Source organism: Schistocerca gregaria, chromosome 5, assembly GCF_023897955.1.
Source record: "Schistocerca gregaria isolate iqSchGreg1 chromosome 5, iqSchGreg1.2, whole genome shotgun sequence".
Lineage (NCBI taxonomy): Eukaryota > Metazoa > Arthropoda > Insecta > Orthoptera > Acrididae > Schistocerca > Schistocerca gregaria.
This window is the reverse complement of record NC_064924.1, coordinates 224,855,972-224,881,836: the sequence shown is the minus strand read 5'-3', so window position 1 is coordinate 224,881,836 and position 25,865 is coordinate 224,855,972. Positions and strand designations below refer to the sequence as shown.

Sequence of the window (25,865 nt, the reverse complement as noted above, 5' to 3'; positions counted from 1 at the left end):
GAGAGAAGTTTGTGGCACAACTTGATGAGAAGAAGGGATTGGTTGGTAGGACATGTTCTGAGGCATCAAGGGATCACCAATTTAGTATTGGAGGGCAGCATGGAGGGTAAAAATCATAGAGGGAGACCAAGAGATGAATATACTAAGCAGATTCAGAAGGATGTAGGTTGCAGTAGGTACTGGGAGATGAAGAAGCTTGCACAGGATAGAGTAGCATGGAGAGCTGCATCAAACCAGTCTCAGGACTGAAGACCATAACAACAACAACAACAATTGGACTGTTAATTGAGACTGTAAAAATAATACAGGTTGAAACCTTTTGCAGGGACACCTCTAACAAAAAGACCTATACTGTTCTGATGCAAGCAGATTCTCATGGATAAATGATATGCATGAAATTCTAATGTGTGTGTGGGAGGGGGACAGGGGGGATGGGGGGGACGGGGGGGGGGGGGGGGGTTTAATGTCACAGTCTTAGATTTCATTTTATGTTTAATTAAGGAAATATCTGACACAGATTTTATAAATGAGGAGGTGGTACATACTTTTAGTGTACTACCCAATAAATTGAAATTTTTATAATGTTACCATGTATTTACTACAATGTTTATTGCTTCCACATTTATTAATCTGTACTTAATACCATGTGAAGTAATTTAACAATCTGCAGAAGACAAAATTCAGCACATCATTTCAAAGGCTAGGTTAAGACACTGTACAGCTTGAAATTTTGTTTGGCATGCTAGTACTAAACACACAAGACAGTCCAACAGAAGTTTCTGGAAAATACTGAAAAATTACATAGGCAATTATTCAAATTATAAATGTTCTGTCAACTATCCAACACAAGAATATTAACTCTCTTGCGCGACTTACGTTACTTTGACCAATGTTGTTTGCTTCCTTCTGTTTGTGGGTTTTCACATGCGTGTTCATTGTGTGCTAATAAAAGTGTTGTATGATTAATTGAGTGTTGGTGATTTCTGACTCCATCATCATACCACTAAGGGACTGAATTTGCCACACTGTTACAGCCAACAACCTTTAATATGATTTTAAAGGTAGTTCTGTGTATAAAGTAATATGACTTAGTCAGTGGAACCACTGTAATCATAGGCAATATATAATTTCTAGAATAATAACAGAATATATACTTTATGTTACTGTTATTTGCATATTTCTATAATGACTACACGAAACTAAAATCTTATGAAATGTTGAATAAAAAAACTAATATGCAAGAAAAGAAGCTATTTCAGATAACTTATGCATTCATGTTTAACTTACTGACACACTAAGTTTTTGTGCATACGTAATTTATCTTTAAAATTTTACAAAAGTGCTAAGAATGTATGATGATTAGATGACTGTTACTTTTTCTATAATAACCAATGCAAGGCCAGATTGTGAGACATAGTTTAGTTCAGAAGCTCCAGGGTTTCTGTGACTGGGCAGAGAGGCACAATGGATTATGTGAAAACTAGATTTATGGAATAATATACAGATTAAATACAAAAAATGGTGTGTTTCATACCATAGTCTGAATTACAATCTGATCTCTCCCAGACCATAGACAATGGGCTGAATTTCATCAGTTAAGTATTTCACAATTCCTGTATATTTCTCCAGTCATAATATAGGGAGAAAATGTTATTATTTTGTTTAAGTGATTGCACTGTTGCAGTTATGAAAGTGACTATAGATATGAAGTTACATCAGGTGTTATTGATTCTTCATTTTACAAAAGAAAAACTCTAAAAAGATTTTTTTAATAAAGGATGCTCCTAGTGCAAATACATACTACACAATTAAAGGATACTTAGAGAACTCAGAGGAGGGGTTAGTAAAAAGAGTACTAATTAGATCTTTATTACATTAAAAGATGCTCTGCTGGCAATTATGATTTGGGCCACAGTTTCCTAAATCAGTTCAGGCATGTGCCATATGCTTTCTGGAAGAAGGCTACAGCTGACCACTTATTGTCACCTCATGAAACAAGAGTACACATTCATGTCTGTCCACACGACACGTTTTTCCTTTTGTTAAGTTGACAGACCCAATATAATTCTAAAATTATCCTTGGATTAATAAATTAGTTATAATAATATCATTTTGTAGAAAATAAGGCATACATGTACAAGTTTGGTTGAAAGCGTCCAGATTTTATAGAGTTATGATGGAACATACACACTTCACATTTCTTGAATATGTTTGCTTACGGCTGTGCAACTGATTAATTGCCATCAAGAACTAATTTTGACCATGAGCAATATGTCTAGAAGAACAAATTTAAAAAAAATTCAAATACAGTTTATTCCCTATCAGACGATTTCTGGGGGTAAATGATCAAAGAATGTATAGCTATGTACTCTGTTACTTTATGAGGCAATTGAAGGCATTTAGGATAGTTTAGCTTATTTTATCTTTTAAGGTTATATTTCTTAATACATTTCTTCTTTCAGACTGTACTGCTTCATTCATGAAAACTTAAGAATAGGTTTAATCCTTTAATGAGGGTATTAAAAATTCTGTTCTGGTTTTATGTTCATCTGGATCAGATCAAAGTTAACAGGAATGAAACTTAATAAAAAATAAAGCAGAACTCCCCGTCTCAATTAAGAATTTCCTGTCAGGAAAAAAGGAAGTGTGATTAGTACAAAAAGCTTTTAAAATGTAAGAATTTACATCAAAGGTTCTGACTGAGATCGTCTGTGCAACTTTTATACATGTATTATTTCCTCATTTCTTGATAAAGGAGAACTTAAAAGTTCTAAATGCAGGAACATTTGGAATGTCTTTTTTATTATACATCATTTTCCTAGCTGTGTTAAAACTTTACACACCCAGTTTTATTTTTGTGTTTGCAAACTAAGTTGCAATAAACGACTTACCTTCCTCAGATCTGAAGATAAAGCAGCAACAATAGCATCCTCATTCTCCTCATACAATTTAAGGAGCTGCTTTAGTTGTTTTTCACGAAAATCTGCAGATCTTGTTTTTCCGCTATTAAAGGCATCACGAGCCCTCTCTACAACCTGCGACAGGAAAGAAAATAGAATGCAGTGTACAAAAAGTAGACTCTGAGATATTGAGGAAACTTCAGAGAGTAACAACACGCACATAAAATTAAAAACTAGTAACTTCAAAATGGAAATAAGTAGCAAATAACAGAAAATGCAGGTTGACATGTGTTGGGATAATGTAACATAAAAAATACAGTAATTCCTCATGTTATCACATGTTATCATGTTTCCTTCTAGTATTGTGACTGTAATATGCACTATTCAGCTTAAAGATGGATTTTTCTTTTCTTATGAAGCGCGTCAATGAGAATATATATTGCACAGTGGATGTAAGTATTTCAAGCTTCTTAAAAAGATTCCTGCATGTGGCTCTAGGATGGACTCCACACATGATCCTTACGGCTCTTTTTTGTACATACAGTACTTTTTTAGACAGTGGCTGATTTCCCAAGAGCCGTAAGGATCATGTGTGGAGTCCATCCTAGAGCCACATGCAGGAATCTTTTTAAGAAGCTTGAAATACTTACATCCACTGCGCAATATATATTCTCATTGATGTGCTTCATAAGAAAAGAAAAATCCATCTTTAAGCTGAATAGTGCATATCACGGTCACAATACTAGAAGGAAACATGATATCCACTATGAACAGCCAAATCTAAGTATGGTGCAGAAAGAAGTCCATTTCAGTGGCTGTAAGATTTTTAATGCCCTCCCTTCAAGAATTAAGTGTTTAGTAGATGATGATCTCTTGTTTAAAAAAACTTTAAGGCAGTTCCTATTGCAAGGATTGTTTTATACATTAGAAGAGTTCCTAAACTACAGTGTTTAACATCTCTTATATTGTAAATTGCAAATGTATGCCCAAATTTGTATTTGTAATACCGAATATTTTGATTGTAAACATATATTTTGCAATATTTATTTCTCTGTAACACTTATTATTTTGTAATCTTTATCTCTCTCTAAAATGTATTTTTGTAGTGGGACCAAAGTTACAGTTTATGTTTTTTGTTTTGTAATCTCTATCTATATGTAAAATGTATTTTTTGTAGTGGGACCTAAGTTACTGTTTACTGTTTTTGTTTTGTTTTATGTATTACCAAAAATTCTGGCCAAAAGCTTGAAAATTGACATGTTCCATATCCTGTGATAGTGTCACAACATGGATCACCGGAACAAGAGATAAATAAATAAATTTAAAAAAAAAGAAAGAAAAAGAAGAGAGAAGAAACATCATGACTTCTCACATTGACATATATCTAAGGTCATTACTTCAGTAATGGCATCAAACTACAGTGATATATTGGCAGTGTTGACATTAGAAGAAAAGGCCTTTTGGTGAGTCTAGGAATGAAGAGATTACAGGGAATCCCACAATGTTAATTGATTTATTCACTAAAATTGATTATGAGAAGAAATAAATGTTAAACGTCACACTTACATTTGAGAATAATGTGCCTGATTGTTTCCCATTGGGTACTGACACTGTAAAAAAAGAAAGGGCAAGTTAAATTAGCTGTCAGCAAAATAACAGGATATTATTTCTCAATAGGTCATTATTATAAGTAAATAACAATTTGTTCCTCAAAATAAGCTTTCAGGTAATGTTTTGTATATTGATGCCAGGTTAGTTGGAAATACATCTTCTGCTATTACTGGCAGTAACAGAACAGAGAAGCTACAAGTACGATAGCACAAAATAACTCCTTCTGTAAGGTGATTGCACAAAAGCAACCAGACATCAAAAAGCAACATGGAATGCTCTACACAACATTTTGAGATATGGAATATTGGTTCTGTTTAGCCATATTTAGGAGATATGAGGCAAACTGGCATCAGAAATGTGGTCAGTTTACTGTATCTGGCATTAATTTCAATTTCCATGTCCTGTACATGAGTCTTCTGAGGATCTCTGGTTTCAGGAAGGTGGAGACATGACTCTATGAGGTGAGAATCTTAGTTCTAATCATCAGTTTCATTTTATTAAGGATGACTAGTTTTGTTATTTCACAAAACTATCAAATGCAAACAATAAGTGTGCATTATCTCCAGAAATAAAGATCTGACAACAACCTGAGATGATTATTACTCACATTACCCTGTAATGTGAGGTAGAATGCCATTGAACTTCAGTGTGCTTTCCAAACACCAACAGGATGAAGATCATCAACAGTAACTGCATATAAGTCTATGATATGCTTGCAATTAACATACACCATAGAGCCCGAAGACATTGGTTGGAGGAATGTAAAGAACAGGGACGAACTAAATAGAATCCTCTCTAGTTTTCTGATGAGTTGTGATTCAGTGTCAAATGGAGATCAACAGGATCCTGCTGAATGGAGTGTGTAACATACATGTTTTTCCGAATACTATGCATCTCATCATTGTAGTGGTTTGGTTGTGTGAGCATAAACTCTGAATGAGTGGACGAACATCCATGCTATTCGAATTGATTCTTTGGTGGCTCAGAATTGTAGGAATGAAATTTGTTGATCTTTTATTATAAGAAATGTTGGTGACTCTTCCTGAGCCATTCAGTTGGAAGAAAAATTGGCTTCTTGTTATTTCATCTGAATAGACGGGAATTTCGGAGCACATACATCAGAAGATGTCACAATATTGTATAGTATATGAAAGTATATACTCCTCTGTAAGCTTCAGTGTGAATTAAATGTTTATCTTTACACATCAGTATTGAATATAATATAATCTCATCTCATTCTCATGTTGTTTTACCTCTGATGCAAAAAAATTATTGTAAATAACCAAAAGATTAACACACACTGTTGTAGCAGCAGAATTTATACACTAACTGTCTGTGCTGCATTACATGGGTGACATATGCATTAGCTTTCATAGACAAAAAATAATGAAGTAATGTTACAGTTCTCTGGTATGGTACTGGTAGTTGAGATAGTGCTCTGATTGGATCTGATGTTATTGAGTGAACTGAAGAAAGCTATCAACTGTGGCTTTGTTGTAGGAGTTACAGTGTCAGTGATATTCAGCTGATAGTCAGCTAAAGCAAGTAACATATAATACATTGGACTTCTATAAATTAATGTTAATCATGAACTATCACAGATTAACTTTTCTCCAAAGGAGGAGTAATTTGGTTTGTGTACTTTCAATAAAACTGTTATACATTGTTTAGCTGGGCAGTGTTCTCACTGTGCCCCATCTCGTGCAAGACTTAGCATTGTTACCCCTAGGATGGAATATGTGTACCCAACTGTCTGCGCGTAGTCTTTATTCATGTGAAAGTGAATAAATGTTTTTGAAATGTTTATGAGTTGTGTAACATTTACCGAGTAGGCTGTGGGAAACCCTTAAAAAACCACATCCACCCCTAGGATGGAATATGTGTACCCAACTGTCTGCACGTAGTCTTTATTCATGTGAAAGTGAATAAATGTTTTTGAAATGTTTATGAGTTGTGTAACATTTACCGAGTAGGCTGTGGGAAACCCTTAAAAAACCACATCCAAGGTGGCTGGCACACTGACCCTCATCATTAATTTGCCAGGTACATTCGATCCAGGGCTGGCACACCTCCACATCCAGAAAGTGGAGCTTTAACACAAATGGTTCAAAGCCTCTTAAATTCATCAATAAAATTGTACACTATTAATTTTCATGGCAGTGGTCCTTGTTTTGGCATTTCTCATTTTTGAAACAGATCTCATTGACAGTTCCGTTTAGTGACATATCAATGAATGAAGCTATGAAGCATAAATTGTGGTTTCTCTTCTGCAATTTACAGCACTGTCAGGCTTTAGACACATATGGTCATTCTAAGTTAAAAATTAATATGAGCAATAAAAGTTATTCCTTGCACGATGTTTGACTTTTACCATTGCGATCCTGTCAGCCTGAATGCAGAATTACTGATTGTTTTAATTTCAAGTTTGACGTTGGGTAACAAATGACAAAAGATATATTTTTTCGTGTGACATAATCAAAAATTAAGTTTTCGGATTTTCTTCCTTTACTTGTACTGTGAAGCCTTGTTTCTAGCCAAATTTTGTGATTCTAGGCCAACGGCAAGTACACTGTCAGGCTTTAGACACATATGGTCATTCTGAGTTAAAAATCAACTGTCTATAACATAACTGATAATAGCTAGAAGGCACAACTTTCTCAGGACCCACTGTCTTCTATCTTACTAGTGTGTTTATGTGAAATATTTATATTGTTCCATGAATGTGTTGCTGAGACAGAGAGAGAGGGCAAAAATATGGAAACAGCAAAAACACAACACATTGCCATGCCTAACATGGTGTAGGAAAACTAATGACTCTCAAAACGTCCTTGAGTCCTATATGCTTTTCATCGGAACCTTCAACCATTCTTCCTGATAAATAGTGGCAGGTTCAGGTAACAGTTGTGGAGATGAATAGTGACACGCGTCCTTCTCTCCAAAATAGACCACAAAGGCTCAATAATATTGAGATTTGCTTGGTATGCACACGCTCTTCCGGCCGGAATGCGACGCAAGTAGTTAGCGACTTGCCGCCGTCCGCAGCACGCTGTATTAGCTAGCCTGGCCACGGGCACGAATATGTCTTTTTTTCTTAGCTCACCATGGAGCCTTTCGATACGACCGTAATTAGGATGCCAGACACAGTGATGATGGGTGCGCGTTAAACTTACTTCTCGTGTTCGCGTATTGGCGTACCTCAAGGACCCACCGCTTACAAATCCTGACAAATATTTCGTCTAATTATCATCCGGGGCAAAAACACAGACAACCCCCGTATAAGATCTTGTAATTGTGGTGGCCATGTGACAAATCCTCATGCTCACAAAACCAGTCCTGGATGACGCGAGATGTGTAAACAGGGGTCCTGTCATCTTGGAATACAGCATCACATTGAGGAACAAATATTGGACCTGATCAGCCAAAATGGTAACATAATCCTAGAGCACAATGCGACCTTGCAGAGTAAACAAGGGACCCCTGGAACATCACGATGTGGCTGTCCAATCCATCTCTGAAGCTCCGCCATGTTTCACTCTTGGGACATAAACTCGGCGGAACAGTGTGAAACAAGATTCATTCGGACAAATGACTTACTTCCATTGTTCCACAGTCCAGATTTTATGACTTAGACACGACGTTTTCTTATTCAGAGCATTTATACCACAGGTGAGAGGTTTTTATATCCCAGCTCGCGCAGTAGTTTCCAACTTATGAAGCTCTCTTCGTGTTGTTTTGGCGCTGACAGGGTTCGCGAAAGCGACACTCAGTCCTGTAGTGACTTTAGCAGCTGTCGTACTCATATTTTTTCTCACAATTCTCTTCAGTAACTGACTGTCACGATCAGCCAACACGCACTTTCGTCCGCGTTGTGACTTGCGGGTAATGCTTTTCTGCTTTCCCTGTATGCGCTATAAATCTTTGGTACGCTGCCTCTTGAGAACACCAAACACTTCCGCTATCTTGGTTACGAAAGTACCCACCATATGAGTATCAACAAGTTCGCAATCACTGAGCTCAGATGTAATACACTCATACTACCCAGGACACTGTTCTGACTACGTTTGACGCTTGCAACGTATTGAGGACATTGTACAAGTGGCAATTGTGGTCAAATACAAAAGCGCAACCTGAAAGCTTAGCTAGATCTGTATTAATGTTCAAGCATACTTTTCTCGCAGTGTTCCCATATTTTTATCCAGCCCTTGTATTCTACCAACTTCAATATTTTAGGACCACAAGTTTCATGTTTCTCGTTCTTATTTATTTTTAGGGGTCCATGCGTCAATCGGTAAAAACGGAACCGTTAGAGGATCGCTTTGTTGTCCGTTTGTCATTCTGTGTGTCACACAGTTGAAAATCCTTTTTCTGAGGAACAGATAGACGTACCAAGTTGAAATTTATATCACATACGAAGGCCTACAGGCCCTTGGCAGTGTAATAAATGTAAGCACATAACTAAATGCAACTAATAGTGACCGCCATTTATATCAAATATTTTGACACTCACAAAGTCACTCAGCAAAACCTGTAGTGTACTTGCTGTTGGCCTAAAATCATAAAATTTGGCAAGAAACAAGGCTTCACAGTAAACGTAAAGGAAGAAAAGCCGAAATATTTATTTTGTTGTTTGTTGTCCGATGTCAAACTTGAAATTAAAACAATCAGTAATTCCGCATTCAGGCTGGCGGGATCGAAATGGCAAAAGTCAAACACCAGGCAAGGAATAGCTTTTATTGCTCATATGATGCGTTTCGGAATTTATCCATCATCAGATGTTTATTTCAGATACAACATGACACACCTTAGCTCCATGCAGTAATCGCTCCTAATGATCGATAAATTCCGAAACGCGTCGTATGAGCAATGAAGTCATTCCCTGGCTGATGTTTGACTTTTACCATTGCGACTCTGTCAGCCTGATTGCAGATCTGCCGATAATTATAAATGATAGCCTGCGTCCTGCATGATTTTGCGTCGCTTTTGTATTATTAAAATTAAAACATTCTGGAAAAACTTGAACAGCCTGAGACTGATGTCAGTATCAATGTCGACAACAGACAAAAATGATCGAGATTCTCAATTCCCAGAATGGGTGAACCATCTATACACATAATTCAAGTTCTTACGGAACCCTCAGTGCGTGATTCCTACTCGGAAATGGCCAATTTTTTATTTTATTCGTTAGTCAGCTTTCATTCACTCGGAGCAGCACACACCTGAAGAAAGGTTTAGGAACAGGACCGACCCGAGGGGCTGGTGATATAATCCCTACTATGGGAGGAGACACAGAGGGTGCACATAAAGTAACTGAAAAATATAAATAAGAACGAAATACGGTTTAAGAATTAGCCGGGAGAGTTTCGTGAGTTCCCCTACCCCTCGCATCCCTATCTTCTGTCTGCAAAAAGCAGTCTTTCCTTAGGCCCTTGATTATAATGCAAGATGTTGTCAAAGTGTCATTTCGTCCATGCAGCATAATAAAGAAACGACCATTACCCAGCAGACGTCTATCAACAACACGGTATATGTGGACAGTTGGCAAAAGTGCATTTGATTCACACAGCTGCCTGCCGAATACAAAACTCGCTGACATTTCATAATGGTGTTCTTGCTACTAATTCGCTACGGTATTATAGAATATTAAAGACTGGCTAGCGGATGCTGAAACACATACGCTACTTCATCAAAGGCTTCCGATATTTGCCGATCGTAGACTGAAGCGAGACTTCTTTCGATTAGATGCTTCAAATTATTTCATAGAATAATAAGTTAAATGGAAGACAGTTCTCACATATGTCATCCGACTTTAATTCTGTCACAAAATGCCTTAAATGAGAGCCCTGTATCAAAATCTGAAAGATGTGGGGTCTATTTTGGTGCCAAATATACTAGGATTAGTTAACGAAATACCTGCTTTCAAATTCCAAGTGAAAGAGCTGATGAAGAACATTATTACGGCTTCTCATTTGGATATTTTGAAGGCTGTTTCAAATTATGGGTTAACGAATGCTTATCCAAACATCAAAATAGGTATAAGGGCATTAATTTATGAGATTGCCATTTACAGCAGCATCTCTTGAACGAATTCCAACAAATGAAAGATGAGACGATGAAACGGTTGTTTATCAGAGTCAAATTTAGCTATCCCGTCGACAGAATACGAAGCAGCACCGTTTGCTTCGCTCAAAGCAAAGAAATACAAAGAGAGGTTATAATGAAATAACAGTTCTTTGACAACGATATTTTCTCAGCTCTTAATTATAGCCCTTTTCTTTTGTTTCTAATTAGTAATTTACGCACTATTAATAATTTGTGACCAAATGAAAACTGTTCTTTATTATACATCATCTACAGTAGTCGCCATAGACAGATTGAGATGTTATTTTGCTTTTAATTTGTGTAGAAAGTTTATATAATTTGTAATTTATTGACTACAATGAAACATTTAGTTTCCTGTGTGCAATATTTTTCATCGTGTTCATTTCAGTAATTTGCTAAATCTGCAAAGTGAAAAAGTCAGAAATCTGGTTTTACAGGAAGAGGGTGCACAGCTTTGGCAGTTCTAAAGGGCGTAGGATCACTTCGGGACAGCTCTGTTCAAGGAACAGCCTTTCTCACCTTTGTGTTCATGCATTTATTTGTTAAGGTACTTCTTTTGTCCTGCACAGCACATTTAACAAGAGTTCTTCTATTTTTAATTTCCTGAAGTATTTGTAATCTTTGGACATGATGCACACTAAATAGCAACACGAAAATACCTGACCAGTTTTTAATGTTTCAAATGATTTGGCTATCCGAAACTATTTGTTTATGAAATACCAATGAACGTGCTTATGGAACTAGTTGTCAGAAGAGAGGTTTTATTGGTCTTTAGGGAGAGAGTCATCAAATGGTGCAGCAAAAAATGTATCATCATCTCAAGGAAGTGAAAGATGTCGCAAATTTACACCTGAAATGAAAAATGATCTGAGCTCTTTTGTTGCACACACAACATTTACTTACATTTGAAATAAGTACGAACATCGGTGTCCGTAGAAATTTATTTGAGAGAGGGGCGAGGTACTAAAATTGCTATTAATTATATATAAATGAGATGGTCAGATTCAATTTTTCTATTTGGATTTCTGTAACATGCTGTTGAGGTCTATAGTTACAAATACCTTAGCCACGCAGGGCGTCTGTATTTATTCAAACACGCAGGGTTCTCTCAAGTATGAAGGACGAAAACCGCAGACCTTCCAATCCAGTCCAAAGCCTTCAGCTTCTGAACTACTTTGAACCGCAGAACGTGTCACACGGCGTAACATTCTACTGTCCAGTCGGTATCAACACAACTTGGGTGTACCATAGCGTGAGAGTTATATTTATATAGGTTATACAAAACCTTTGGGTCAAAATTACTCAGATTGTAGAGAGCCCTAAAACGAGTATTTTGAGATACGGACCCAGCGGTTAAAATTATTATTTCAAATGGTACGAAGTCTTGGATGAGAAATACGCACGACGCACGTGTAGACAAACTGCTCCGATAGGTAAACTGCTTCGGTAAACTGATAGCTGGATAACTTTAACACCTTGAAAAATAGTACACAATCGTCTGTGATATGTCGACGGTGGAGTTAACGTCTTTTTACAGTTCGAGTATGGTTATAGAGGATTACTCGTTACTGGAAAGTACGGAACTGCATTTCATGTACAGTACAGTACGATGCAGTGCCTACAATGAATAGAAATTTGCGAGAAACTGGATTGTTCAGTACACGAAAAACTGTCCAAGTTTCTCGACAAAAGGTTGTTCGGGGAGTGCAATTTGAGAACATTATATTGGGTTTTGTGATGGAAAATTCATCAATTAGCACCAGTCAACTTTCCCGTGAAATTTACAATTCTAGGAGTGCTGTACGGAGTGTACTGATGGAGCGCAATATCTATCATGAACAACGTTGCAAGCAATGAGGCCAAATGATTTTCAACCTAGGGTTCAACTTTGTCAGTGGCTTATTCAGTTCAGTACTGCTGTCCGAACCTTCTATGTTTATGTTGTTCGTAAATGAGTCTGCTTTTAACCGTGATGCTATTTCAACAGCACCATCAGGTATGTCTGGACCGTTGGAAATCCCCGCGCCACAGTCGCCTCAGATGGGCAACAACAGTTCTCTATCAATTTGTGGACAAAATTTCAACAAGATCAAGCCACGAACCTTACCTGCTGTCAATCTGTTTGAACGTTATATTTTATCTGGTGTTGGTCGACTTTTTTAGGATTGTACCTCTTAATGTCCACGAGACGATGTGGTTTAAACATGCTGATGTACCGTCCTTCGAGACTAGTGTCCATGGGCACCTGAACAATACACACCACGATCATTAATTCAGAAAGGAAGTCCTGTCTCACGGCCAGTGTGAGTGACTCCTATGGATGTCTTACTAAGACGTTGCTTCAAGCAGTTTGTTGTCTGAAACCCCGATAGAATTTGAAGAGGAAGTGTCTGGATGGATGGAAATCGCTGCGCCACACCCGTCTCAGATGGGCAACAAGTTGTATAACAGACAACAGAAGTGTCCCAGAAAGTACCGAAAAATATTATGTGCCGCTGAAGTGCGTGCATTGAGACAAACGGTCGTAACTTTGACCACTTATTACGAGAATAAATGAATTGTGTACCATCTTTATGTTTCTGGCCCGAAATGTATGAAACACACTGCACATACGGTATATAACTGCTTTTAAAATACACAGCTGGTTAGTACGAAATAGGTCTTCAGAGAAATAAAGCATTTTCCGAGGCGAAATTATCAGTCAGTGAAGGAAATTAATTCTCTTTGAAAGAAAATATTACACTTCACACTTCATCACCGCCAGAATCAGTAGCTAATGGATTACAGGATGATGTCAACAATACACCGAGCGAAAGGAATCAAGTGGATATCCGAAGAGATGACACCAGGCCAATAACTATAGTCTAAGAAGTCTGGATTTGAATTCGAGAGGAGCAGTGTTTGGATTCCCATCTAACAGTCCACACGTAGGTTTTTCGTGGCTTGTCCGAATCGCTTAATGCCAATGCCGGAATAGTTTCATCGAAAAATTAACCTCTCATATTTTCTTCTATAATCCTAGTGAGGTCGTTCCTCAATGCACCTTTCGCTCATAGTAGAGACAGTAACGTACTGTTATTATTATTAGTTTTCGACATCCATCACAGTAAGTGCAAAATTTAGAAGCATAAATACAGGCGCAACGGCAGCTCTCTAGATGTCCCCAGAACGAATATGTAACACATTTTTTTCCTGAAACCAGGTTGATTTTATTCAGGATTCCAATAACCCAGCCCACTCTTTTGACTATAGAACCCTATTTTTCAAGATAATCTACGTTCAATGTGATGCCCTTACGCCACCTTACTGGGAGGACCCGTATGCCAGCATGGTAGCACTTTACTGGTCGACGCCAGAGCAAGATTGTTGCATCAATAACCAACCTATAATCAATGTACTGGTTCCCGCAGAGTGCATCCTTCATTGGGCCAAACAGATGGAAGCCGAAAGGTGCGAAATTCAGTCTGCAGGGTGAGTGAGTAAGAACAGACCAATGACGTTTTGTGAGCTCGTCACACGAGCGTGAGGCTTTGCATTGAAAGAGAAGTTTGTTTGCGTTTTTGTGGCAACGAACACACTGAAATCATTTCTTCCACTTCCTGTGTATAGTATAACACACTTCAGAGTTGATCATTGCGCCAACAGGGAGGACATCAAACAGAATAACGCCTTCGCAGTCCCTGAAGACTGTCACATTGACTTTACCGGTTGAGGGTGCAGCTCTGAACTCCTCTTCGGACGAGAGTTGTGTGGCGCCATTCTATGGATTGCCGTTTTTGTTTCCAGTTCGAAGTGAGGAACCCATATTTCAACACATGTGACGGCAAAAAATTGCCAAGACCAGCCTCGTAATCTGCAAGTAATTCCACACAGATAATGCTTTGTTGCTCTTTATGGTTTTTTGTTAGAAGGTGAGTAATCAACTTGTGGACGAGTGTGTCAGCGCTACTAACAGAGACGTCCAATTGAGTAGCGAGGTGTTTGATTGTGATCTCGCTTGAGAGCGTCCGCACGTTCAGGAGTCACCGCTGTGTGCAGCCGGCCGGCACACTTGAGATCCGATAGGTCTGCGCGACCTTGCGATGATGACAGACGCGCCCCAAACGACTCATCGTGCCGCCAAAAGAAACTCAGTGACAGCTCTCTGCTTGAAACGCACATCCATTACAGATGCCATTTTGGAGGCTACATATAGCGCTGCCACCTGTCGGAACTTCGTGAAACTATACGGGCCATTGCGGGATGTCCCACAACTAACTCCGCATTTTTCAACCGAAAATGACCGCGAGGGGAAAATGTGTTGCAGTAATTATTGAACTCCCCTCAAATTACATTTGGGACTGACTTACTTTTAAAAGTGTTTGTTGCACAGAAACAAACAACAAGGATAGTGTATGGTGTCCGCTCTAGAACCTCTAGTAAACAGGTCTTTAAACAGTTGGGCACACTGATAACTGTCTCGCGGAGAGCGGCCTGAGCTAGCGAGGCGAGCGCATCGCTGCCGTTGCGCGCTACGCTAACTCGGCCGTTGAGAGCTCGTGAAGAGGTTTCTGTGCTGTGGGAGCCGTGGAGAGCAAATTGTCGTGCGTTGTTTTCACAACGCGTGCAGATTGTCGTGTTCGCGCCTCACAGCATGGGAAAGAAGAGTGCGCAGAGGAAACCTGCCGTTACGAAGGGTCCTTCGGTTGCGCAACTCACGGAGTCTGCCGACCATGCAAGGAACTCCCGAGAAGACGAGTCGCGGCCTGTCCCCCCTTTGTACATCAAGTGTAAAGGTGGGTGGACAGCGCTCTTCGACACCATGACGAACTGCGCTCGGAACGAAGTGGTCTACGAGTCTGTCGATACAGACTCGCTGATCTGCGTTCGAGCTGCAAACGTGGCCGACCACAGGGCGATGAAGGTCGCAGTGGCCGACCACATCGTCGACGCGCCGCCGGCGCGTGAGAAGGCACCTTTCGCAGGAAGGATGAAGACGACCAAGGCACTCCTCAGGGGGCTACCTTGGTGCTGTGACGAGGCAGCGGTCCGGGAAGGGCTGCTGCGAGCCGGGTTTGGTGGTGTAACCGCAAGGCTGCACAACCGGACCAACAAGAAGAGGGCGCCGCTCTATGCCTGACCGTGCATACGGTCGACGGCGGGAGCGACATCTTCGACTTGCGGAAGCTGCTGGGCTTCCCGGTGACGTCAGAGGCTCTCCCGACCGCCATGGACCCCCAGCCCCAGTGCTTCAGGTGCCAGGGCGAGGGCCATGTTGCGAAGTATTGCCGCAACGCGGTGCGGTGCGTCAAGTGCTCAGGGGAGCACGACAGCCGCGCCTGCGACCACGGCAGCAACGTTCTGCCGACCTGTGTCCGGTGTGGCGGCCCGCATGTCGCCAGTTGGCGCGGTTGTGCGGTTTTAGCAAGCAGCAGCCGTGCCGGGGGCTGTGAGGCGGCCGCGGCCGCATCGACGCAGCGGCAGAAGCGAAGACGACGTCGGAAACGGCGTAGGGCGCGGAACTGCCCGGCGCAGCAGAGGGACGGCGCAGCAGCAGCTCCACCTGCCAGGAGCAGGGAAGACCGCTTGGAAACGAGCGGCCAGGACGCAGCCCGCGCTCCCGAGAAGATACGTGACCTCGAACTCGACACCGCCGTGAAGGAGGCCACTGCAGCCCTCAGAGCCGTCATTGCGGCAGAGAGGGCTGCCTTCGCAGCCGCCGTGGCTGCAGAGAAAGAAGAGGCCTTGAGGCAGCTGCGAGCAGCCTTCGCCCGAGGCCCCAGCGCAGTAGTACCTGCGAACACTCCTGCGACCTCGCAGAAGGACGTCCGCGCGCCTGAGCCAGCGGTTGCCCCAGCACCACCGCAAGTGAAAGGTGCTAAGAAGAAAACCGCCGCCCCAGCTGAAACGGTGGCAACGCCGACCGCTACGGGAGCGGGTCCCGCAACGGATTGAGAAGCCAAAAGGGCAGCCTTTATCGCCGAGTCGCGAGCGAACGGCAAAACTTCCTCGGACGCTGAACTGACGCAGCTCTTCGAACAAACGGAGCTCTTTGAAGCTACATTGCGAAAGGGCTGCGGCGTGCAGTAGAGGAGGACGTTGAACGGTAGCCTCGCTGCCGTTCTGCACCAGCCTGATGAAGCTGCACCAAGTCTCCGACGACAAGGCGCAGCAGAGGGCGTAACAGCAACGCATACGTTGCCGCGCCGACCTCTTATGTTACAGGGAGGAAGCCACTGCGGCCGACCCAGGAGACTACAAGCGAGCCCAGCCGCAGCACCCGGACTGACTCAGCTAACGGACACGCAGCACATAGGTAACGATGCACGATACCTCACGCTAACCGACCTCACCTTGCATGCTCTATCGCAGCTAGCAAGCCGCTACTGCCCTTACTACCCGTCCTACTGTCGCAGAGGTTTTTTTCCCTTGGCGCTGGCCTTGGCACTTTTTTCCCTCTGCCCTTACAACCGCTACCCTTCGATCGCTTTCGACCACTTCTATCTCCTGATGGACCATGTTAATGAGTGGTCTTACCCAGACGCATGGACAACATCACAGCCTGCATCCTGTGACGCCTGATTCAAAACTAACATGCTTACGGAGGTGACAGTAGAACTTTTGGTTTGGTCACCACGTTGGTGTGGGCGTGGAGGGGCCCCATCCTTTTCAAAAATGATAACTGTCTCGCAGCACGTTTGTTGCATTTTGAAAACAGTATAACATTCATAAAAATAAAGCTAGAAAGAGAAATGATATCCCATAAGATGGTGAATTTAACGGATGATAAAATTAACTACAGTCATATCTGCTAACCAACTCTTTCCTTTCCATACAAAAATTTACGAATGATTAGTAGCGCGCGCGCGTTTGTGTGTGTGTGTGTGTGTGCGTGTGTGTGTGTGTTAAAGGGAGACAATGAATACTGTTACAATTAAGTAGAAATCACTGTATGCATGTAAACACAACGTAAGAAAGCATATATGACCTAACTGTTGCTAAATTTTTCGGTGACAAGATTTACTATGAACAGTAAAACTGGCTCGCTCCATGTCATAGCGAGAGATTGCAGTTTTCCACGGAAAATGTAAATCTGTATTACCAAATGGCTAACCTGGTTTATGGTTCACAGGTTCAGTTGCACGTTGCCTACCTAACGGCTTCCAAGGCCAACATTTTTTTTTACGTATTTTCAATATTTCATATAATTCTTACCCGATTTTAAATATTTAAAATGTTGTCATAATCTACTCATTAAGAGCTACAGTCTTATTTTATGGGTTCAACACAGTGAGACAAGAATCATAGTTGGAAACTGTACATACGTCGCACGGCAGCATAGGGGCCTACCTCATGGCGCGCAAATTACCCGGCCTGTAGTTACCCAATATTTGAGAATGAGAGCACTTGGTGATTTCCAACAAACTTTACACATAATTTAAAACCCTTAAGAAACTTTTCTCAGTGACCTCTCACCCCCCCCCCCCCCCCCCCCCCTCCGTTGCCCCAAAAATGATGAATTAGCGCTTACTACATTTTCTCTGCTTATACAATAAATCTCCAGAATCAGGCATGACGTTTTAATTTATTACTGTTTCCGCAACAAATTTTTCAGACAGTATGAACATATACCATTGAATGTACCTGCCAAATTATTTCATTGTGTCCATATTGTTCAGAAGACATTACTTCACAAACATTGTGATGCCTTTAAAACTAGTGTATGCTTACAACGGACCGCAAATTACCAGATTATAGTGATCAAGTGTTTGATAATGGTAGTATTTAGCGACTTACAACAAATTGGAATTAAGAGTGGAAATTGCAAGATGTAGCATATAACGTCGTATTTCGGGTTAATGTTAATAATTTATTCCACCGTGCATCTAAATACTATCAGTGTAACACAAAGTGATAGTTTCGTATTTGTAAGCCAACAATATTAGAGATTGTGAAGGTGCTTACAGTAACAATCTTAAAATAATATTAATCATATGAAACAAGTGATATAATCTTATTTTATCAAACGAACATGTAATCACAAAAAATACGAACAGAAATGCATTATGTAAGACATTATTTGTACATAGCCACGTGCTATTCGATAATGGAACGATCGAGAAATAATCTGTAAGTGGTTCTATGCCAAACACTGAAGTGTGAATTGCAGAGTAGTTATGTAGATGTAGAATCCTTTTAATCACTGTACGCCATGTTTTAGTTCCCAGCTGGTAGAATAAAGACGCGAAAGTGATCCCCGGGATCGTTAGTTTAGTTTGATTGTTCGGTAGTGAAACATCACAATTCCAACAGTAGTACTTTCTGCAAAATTTCATAAAATTTGCAACGGATACAGTGAATGACTGGCAGGAATGTAATGCCACTGTGGCAGCATATGCATTAAAATATCTTGCCACAGGTGATTATGGATAAAATACTCGTGCTCATTTCTTGGAAAAGTCGCTTTGGATGGAATCACGTGTTCGCCGATTATAATAACGTTGATTAATTATTACAACTATCAGAGTTGGCGGTAGGAAAAGGTAAGACAAGTAGAAAGCAACGACTGACAAACGTCAAAACAATAATTACAGCTTGGCTGCACTATTTTATACTGTATTATTGTTTTGCTCCATTTAACCAATTTGAATTGTGCATAGACACAAATCAAACAATTACTGTACAAGGACTGACAACACATTTAGCAAACTTGCATCATCAGAGAAGTGTAACTGTGGAATGTGGTTAGTCATACACGAAGTGTGGTTGGAGTTGCTCTAGGCTGCACTTCACTAACCTGTCAGCAATTTCCCACACAAACAGGAGTATCTTATCACCGCAATGACTGTCTTTTAGTATTAATTGTAAGTCATAAGTGTAACAAGTTTGAAATTATTCCAGACGTCCTAAGTTATGGTGGATTATACACACAGACTTGCACCTTTATGTACGTGTACTTCCTAATGTTTATACCGTCGTAGGGGAGCCAATGTTTTCCTGATTTGACAAATCTATTTATATGTAAACTCTTTTGTCCTATCGCCTCAAACGTTAGTTAAACAAGGACAGAAAGTCGTGTGCAGCATCTGTTTGTGAGTAGTGTAAACTTTGTTCTCTGCGCTATCGTATTTGAAATCTTTGCCTAAACGAGTGTAGAAAATCGCCTAAAACCAAGCTCAGGTTGAGCGGCGTACCAGACCAACTCTGTATTCGATCCGAGCTCAGCTTTTCAGCTATACACGCAGTTATCCAATTATGTATGTTCAGATGTACAGGATGAACCTGAACTCCAGCAACAAAATTGTGGTGCCTGTTTGGGTATATTTTCTGAACGAAGGATCCGTCGTCTCCAGTTACGGAATATAATATACCGGTAATTATGGTTTACTCGGAGTGTTACGATAATTAATTTTCTCCGCGTAAATATCTTCTCAACAGTGAAAAAATTACCGTGGTGGTCTGCAATCATCAAGACGTATTATATATCGTACCGCGGCAAGAAAAGTGAAAATCTGAGAAAAACGACAATTTTTAGTCTATGTCTGAAAAATGTGTGAAGTGCCCCAGACTGCACGAGAAACTTCAGATCTCTATCTAGCAATTTGTCCACTTGAGGGCAGCTGTGCCAGTTTTGTTGTAGGCTACTACATGATTCACCACGGCAAGAACAGCATCACTTCCGCGTTACTAAGGGCGAGTTTTCATGTGTAGACAAGATGTTGAAGTCCCATACCTCCAGAGCGTAGGGGACAAAGCGGGAGACCCACACCGCCGTACTAGGCAAGGTCCTAGTGGAGGTAGTTTGCAATTGCCTTCCTCCGACGGTAATGGGGATAAATGATGATACAGACGACACCCAGTCATCTCGAGGCAGGGAAATCCCTGACCCCGCGTCCTGATTTAGGTTTTCCGTGATTTCCTTAAATCGCTCGAGGCAAATGCCGGGATGGTTCCTTTGAATGGACACGGCCGACTTCCTTCCCCATCATTCCCTAATCCGATGAGACCGATGACCTCGCTGTTTGGTCTCTTCCCCCAAACAACCCAACCCCAACCCCTGACCCCACAGGGAATCGAACCCGGGACCCCGTGCACGGGAAGCGAGAACGCTACCGCAAGACTACGAGCTGCGGACTGTAAACAAGAAGAGTGGCACATTGTTAGTTGTCACACTTTTCATGTATCAGCTGACCTGAATGTAATTTTTAATATAATCGATTATTACAATGTCTGTAATGTAAGATACAGGCACTGTATAAACATTATGTATTTCAGACATGCATGCATGTCTGCCTCAATGAGCTAAAACGATGATTAAAAATAAATTGCTTCTACCTGTGCTAGAATGACAAGGGCGAGTATAACTGATATGGACAACGTGGTACAAAAGTGCTCAAAGTGCAGAAGAGTGACCCATTCAATCTTTTTATGAAAACCACATAGAATTAAAAAAAAACGCAGATCAATAATAGCAGCAGAAAACAACTGGACATCTCTGCAATGCAGTGAGTTACAGCCCACAAGAAAAAATGGGAATTTCTGCTATATAGAAAGCCCATGTTGAACCTTCTCAAAGAACTTTATGCCTGCTTGGGGTGGAAAAGAGGCAAAGGAATTACATGATGAGCAAAGCTATACCAAAAAGTTTTTAGAACAGCAATAAGAGTGACAACTCAAACAACTAACTGATAATTACCTGATAACACCTCACATTCGACGAGACCAGAACTGGATTTCGATATTACTGGAGTTTAGCATGTAGTGGAATTTACTGTCATAAAATGCTAATTTGAAATTTAAAGAAAGCTTATGCTACTCCAGTGTAAGTTTCATAGACTTCTTACGATCGATTTTTCTCAAGTATTCCATTTTTGTGTTGTGTCACTGTTCTTGCCGGAGTGAGGTATGTACGGATGTAAAAGTTTTTGCCGTCGTTGCGGAAACAGCTCATCATAGCGCTGTTGCGCCTGTATTCCACTGCAGGCAATAAACCCATGCACGAGATGCCTATCGGTCAGGACAACTCTTCGTCAGCAACCTACCCACACTGCTGTATATTGCTGCGGAGAAAACAAACCCGCCATAGAGCCGAGTAGTACTGTATGCAAGCTTGAAATGGATGAGTAAAGTGTTCGTTACTGTTGTACTATCGAAACTGCACTGTTGCGCAGATATTTTTAGTGCAATACAGATAAAAAGATCGTCGTGGACAAGAAATCAAACGAAATGAAATTACAATATATATTAAGCCACCGGAGGTCATGGTTTTTCCTTATATCAATATACCGAGGAGATAGCCCTGAACAAAATCCGATATGTGACCGATGTAACTGACGTTTATCCTGTTCAATAGGTTTTACACTATCAGACCAAAAGTATCCGGACTCCACTATGTAATACGGAATCGACCGCTAGATGTCACGAAAGGTGAGCGCGTCAGAGGTGAGTGACTTCGAACGTGGGCTAGTCATTCAGTGTCACCTGAGTAACGAATACATTGGGATATTTCAACCCTTCAAAAACCTGCCCAGGTCGACTGCTGGTGATGTGCTTGTGAAGTGGAAATGCGAAGGGACGACCTCTGCTAAGCCAAGACGAAGCAGACCTGATGTACTGAGAGACGGGGCCGTCGAACATTGCTGAGGGTGGTTGTAAAAAATCGCATGAACTCAGCGGAAGGAATCACTTGTGAGCTCCAAAGTGCTACCAGCCGTCCAGGTAGCACAATGACTACGCGTAGAGAGTTAAAAAGGAATGGGTAAAATGGTCGAGCAGCTAATCACAAGCCACATGTTTCCGCAGTTAGTGCTTAGCGACACTGTTCATGGAGTATGGAACGTCACCACAGCACAGGTGACTGGGAACAAAGGGGTAGGGGTGATGAGTCACGCTATGCCTCGAGGTCAGGGCCAGTTCGAGAACATTTATCTACAAACATCTACATCTACATGGATACTCCGCAAAAAACATTTGAGTGCCTGGCAGAGGGCTCATCGAACCACCTTCACAATTCTCTGTTGTTCCAGTTTCATATATCTCGCGGAAAGAAAGAACACATAGTCTTTTCCTATGAGCTCTGATTTCCCTTATTTTACCATGGTGATCGTTTCTCCCTGTGTAAATCGGTGTCAACAAAATATTTTCGCATTCGGAAGTGAAAGATGGTGATTGGAATGTCGTGAGAAGATTCCGCCGCAACAAAAACGGCTTTGTTTTAATGATGTCCACCCGAAATCCTGTATCATTTCAGTGACACTCTCTCCCCTATTTCGTGGTAGTACAAAACGCGCTGCCCTTCTTTGAACTTTTTCTATCTATTCCGTCAATCCTACCTGCTAAGGATCCTACACCGAGCAGCAGTATTCTAAAAGAGGACACACAAGCGTAGTGGAGGCAGTCTCCATAGTAGATCTGTTACATTTTCTAATTGTTCTGCCAATAAAACGCAGTCATTGGTTAGCCTTCCGCACAACATTTTCTATCTCTTCCTTCCAATTTAAGTTGTTCGTAGTTGTGATTCTTAGATATTTTGTTGAATGTGGTGCCTTTAGATTTGACTGATTCATCGTGTAACCGAAGTTTAACGTAATCTTTTTAGCACTCATGTGGATGACCTCATACTTTTCGTTACTTAGGCTCAGTTGCCAATTTTCGCACCATACAGATATCTTTTCTAAATCATTTTCCAATTTATTTGGTCTTCTGATGACTTTACTAGTCGCCGGCCGCGGTGGCCGTGCGGTTCTGGCGCTGCAGTCCGGAACCGCAGGGCTGCTACGGTCGCAGGTTCGAACCCTGCCTCGGGCATGGGTGTGTGTGATGTCCTTAGGTTAGTTAGGTTTAAGTAGTTCTAAGTTCTAGGGGACTTATGACCTAAGATGTTGAGTCCCATAGTCCTCAGAGCCACTTGATTTTTTGAACTTTACTAGTCGATAAACGATAACGTCATATGCAAACAACGTAAGACGGATGTTCAGATTGTCTCCCAAATTGTTTATATATATAAGGAACAGCAAAGGACCTATAACACTAACTTGGGGAACACCATAAATCACTTCACATCTGTTTTACTTGATAGCCTTCCGTCAATTACTACGAACTGTGACCTCTCTGACAGGAAATCACGAATCCAGTCACATAACTGAGACGACATTCCACAAGCTCGCAATTTCACTAAAAGCCGCTTGTGTGGGACGGGATCAAAAACATTCCGGAAATCCAGAAATACGGAACAATTTGATATTCCTTGTCAATAGCACTCAACACTTCTCGCGAGAAAAGAACTAGTTGTGTTTCACAAGAACTATGTTTAGTAAATCCTTGTTAATTGCGTGTCAATAGGCCGTTTTCTTCGAGGTAATTCATGATGTGACTTACAACTGTCGCTCCTCCCCCGCCCCGTTTTTCTTTGTACAGTTTCACTTGAGTCAGTTTTCGCTCTGATTTTCGTCAATGTATACAGATCTTCCACTCGGGCGCCACTCTCCATTTGACACCCCTGGCGTACGCACCTAATTGTAATACGTCGGGTATAGGAAAGCCGGTCGCTGTGGTCGAGCGGTTCTAGGCGTTTCAGTACGGAACCACGCTGCTGCTACGGTCGCAGGTTCGAATCCCGCCTCGGGCATGGAAGTGTGAGTGTGTGATGTCCTTAGGTTAGTTAGGTTTAAGTAGTGCTAAGTCTAGGGGACTGATGACCTCAGATTAAGTCCCATAGTGCTTAGAGCCAATTGAACCTTTTTTTTGCACAGGAAACTTATAGTTGTGGCGCATCTGGCGCCCCTCTCAGCTTAGCACCCCAAGCTGCGGCTTTTGTCGCTTAGGCCATATACCGGCCCTGCCTGCGGCAGTATGGAAGGGTTTGTGTTTGGGGAACGAGTGGAGAACTTACCTGCCACCACGTGTAGTGCCAACAGTGAGGTACAGAGGACTTTGTGTTATGGTTTGGGTGTGTTTTTTGTGGCTTGTTTACGGTTGCCTTATTGCGCTTAAGTAAATGGTAAATGCGGCAGGATAAGAAACGATTTTGCAGCATTATGCACTGCTTACATTAGAGAAACATTTCAGAGACGATGGTTGGCTGTACCATCATGACGAACCTGTTTCGATATTTCATGACAAATGGTTCTACACTTGCTACTAGTCGGTATCCCCTATTTTTTGAAACTGAACTGATAAGTCTGTCTGTGTGGTGGAGACCAGCCCTTGGAGGGGTGGGGAGAAGGGATTGTACAAACGATAACAGCTGCTGACTTTTCATGCTTTAGAGTGCAGCTAAATGTAGCTGACAATACTAAGAGTTTGGTGTTTTATTTTCTTTTTAATGTAAACTACGCACAACTGAATTTTTCTTCGCGATAAATAATTGTAAGCCCACTTACTTCCCTCAGGTTTAATCTTTTAACTACTGTATGTATATCTCATTAATCAGACGATTAGTTTTCTATACTGCTGTAAGAGATCCATGATTAAGGAATTTGTTGCTAGCGCACTCGAGAAGATGTAATTTCGATGGATTGCTCATGCGCTGCCTGCAATAGGTAAGCTATAAGAGAATCTCAGACCAGAGAGCAGTGTTGTATGCAGTAAGAGCAGTGTCTGTAGCGCTAGCAGTAAGTAGTAGCTATGAGTCGTGTGTATGGAGTTGGCTTGGCCAGTCGTGGGGAGCGATGGCGGTGCCTGAGCGTTGTAGTATAAGGTTAAAGCAGCGTCGCGCATATGTATTTTTGTTATATCAAGTCCCATGTAAATGTTTTTAAAAAACCTCTTAATAATAATCTTTCCTATAAAAATTAACTTTTGACAATCATTCATCACGATTTAAAGAATTTACTTATTTCTCCAATCCATGGTCATCCCGATTATTGTAAAGCAAAATCAGTTATTTCATTTTATACATGACAAATCTATCGGCTAGCATTGCACAGGGCTATGCCAGAAAAATTTCTTATAGAAGCAGATATATATGCGTTATCCGGCGAGCTTATTGAGGTAAGAATTTCAATTTATTCAGAATGATCTTTCAGGGCCATGACTCAGCACTGCTGACGTCCAAATTCACCAGTTAAGATTCACAGTCAGTTAATTATTGAAAGGTTACTTTATTCGGACGTTAGTCACAATGTATTATTGGTAGGTTACGGAATTTACCTGTTGGGCAGCTACACTGAATGTGAATTATATAATTATATTTTTTACTGTTGGGAAGTTATTATATAATTTATCTGTTGGGAGGTAACACTGCATCTGTACTATGCGAATGATCGCAGAGACTAC

General features: G+C 41.0%; 1 protein-coding gene across 2 annotated transcripts in view; it reads right to left on the bottom strand.

Annotated features, from left to right (window-relative positions):
• Positions 1–25,865, bottom strand: part of LOC126272812 (aldehyde dehydrogenase, dimeric NADP-preferring-like) — a 199,988-nt gene that overhangs the window by 45,830 nt on the left and 128,293 nt on the right. For both annotated transcript variants that reach the window (XM_049975998.1, XM_049975999.1), the window contains exons 2-3: positions 4,467–4,510; positions 2,892–3,035 (exon numbers count right to left, since the gene is read on the bottom strand). In XM_049975998.1, the coding sequence (XP_049831955.1) occupies positions 2,892–3,035; positions 4,467–4,510 (188 nt within the window). The remainder of the gene's footprint in view (positions 1–2,891; positions 3,036–4,466; positions 4,511–25,865) is intronic.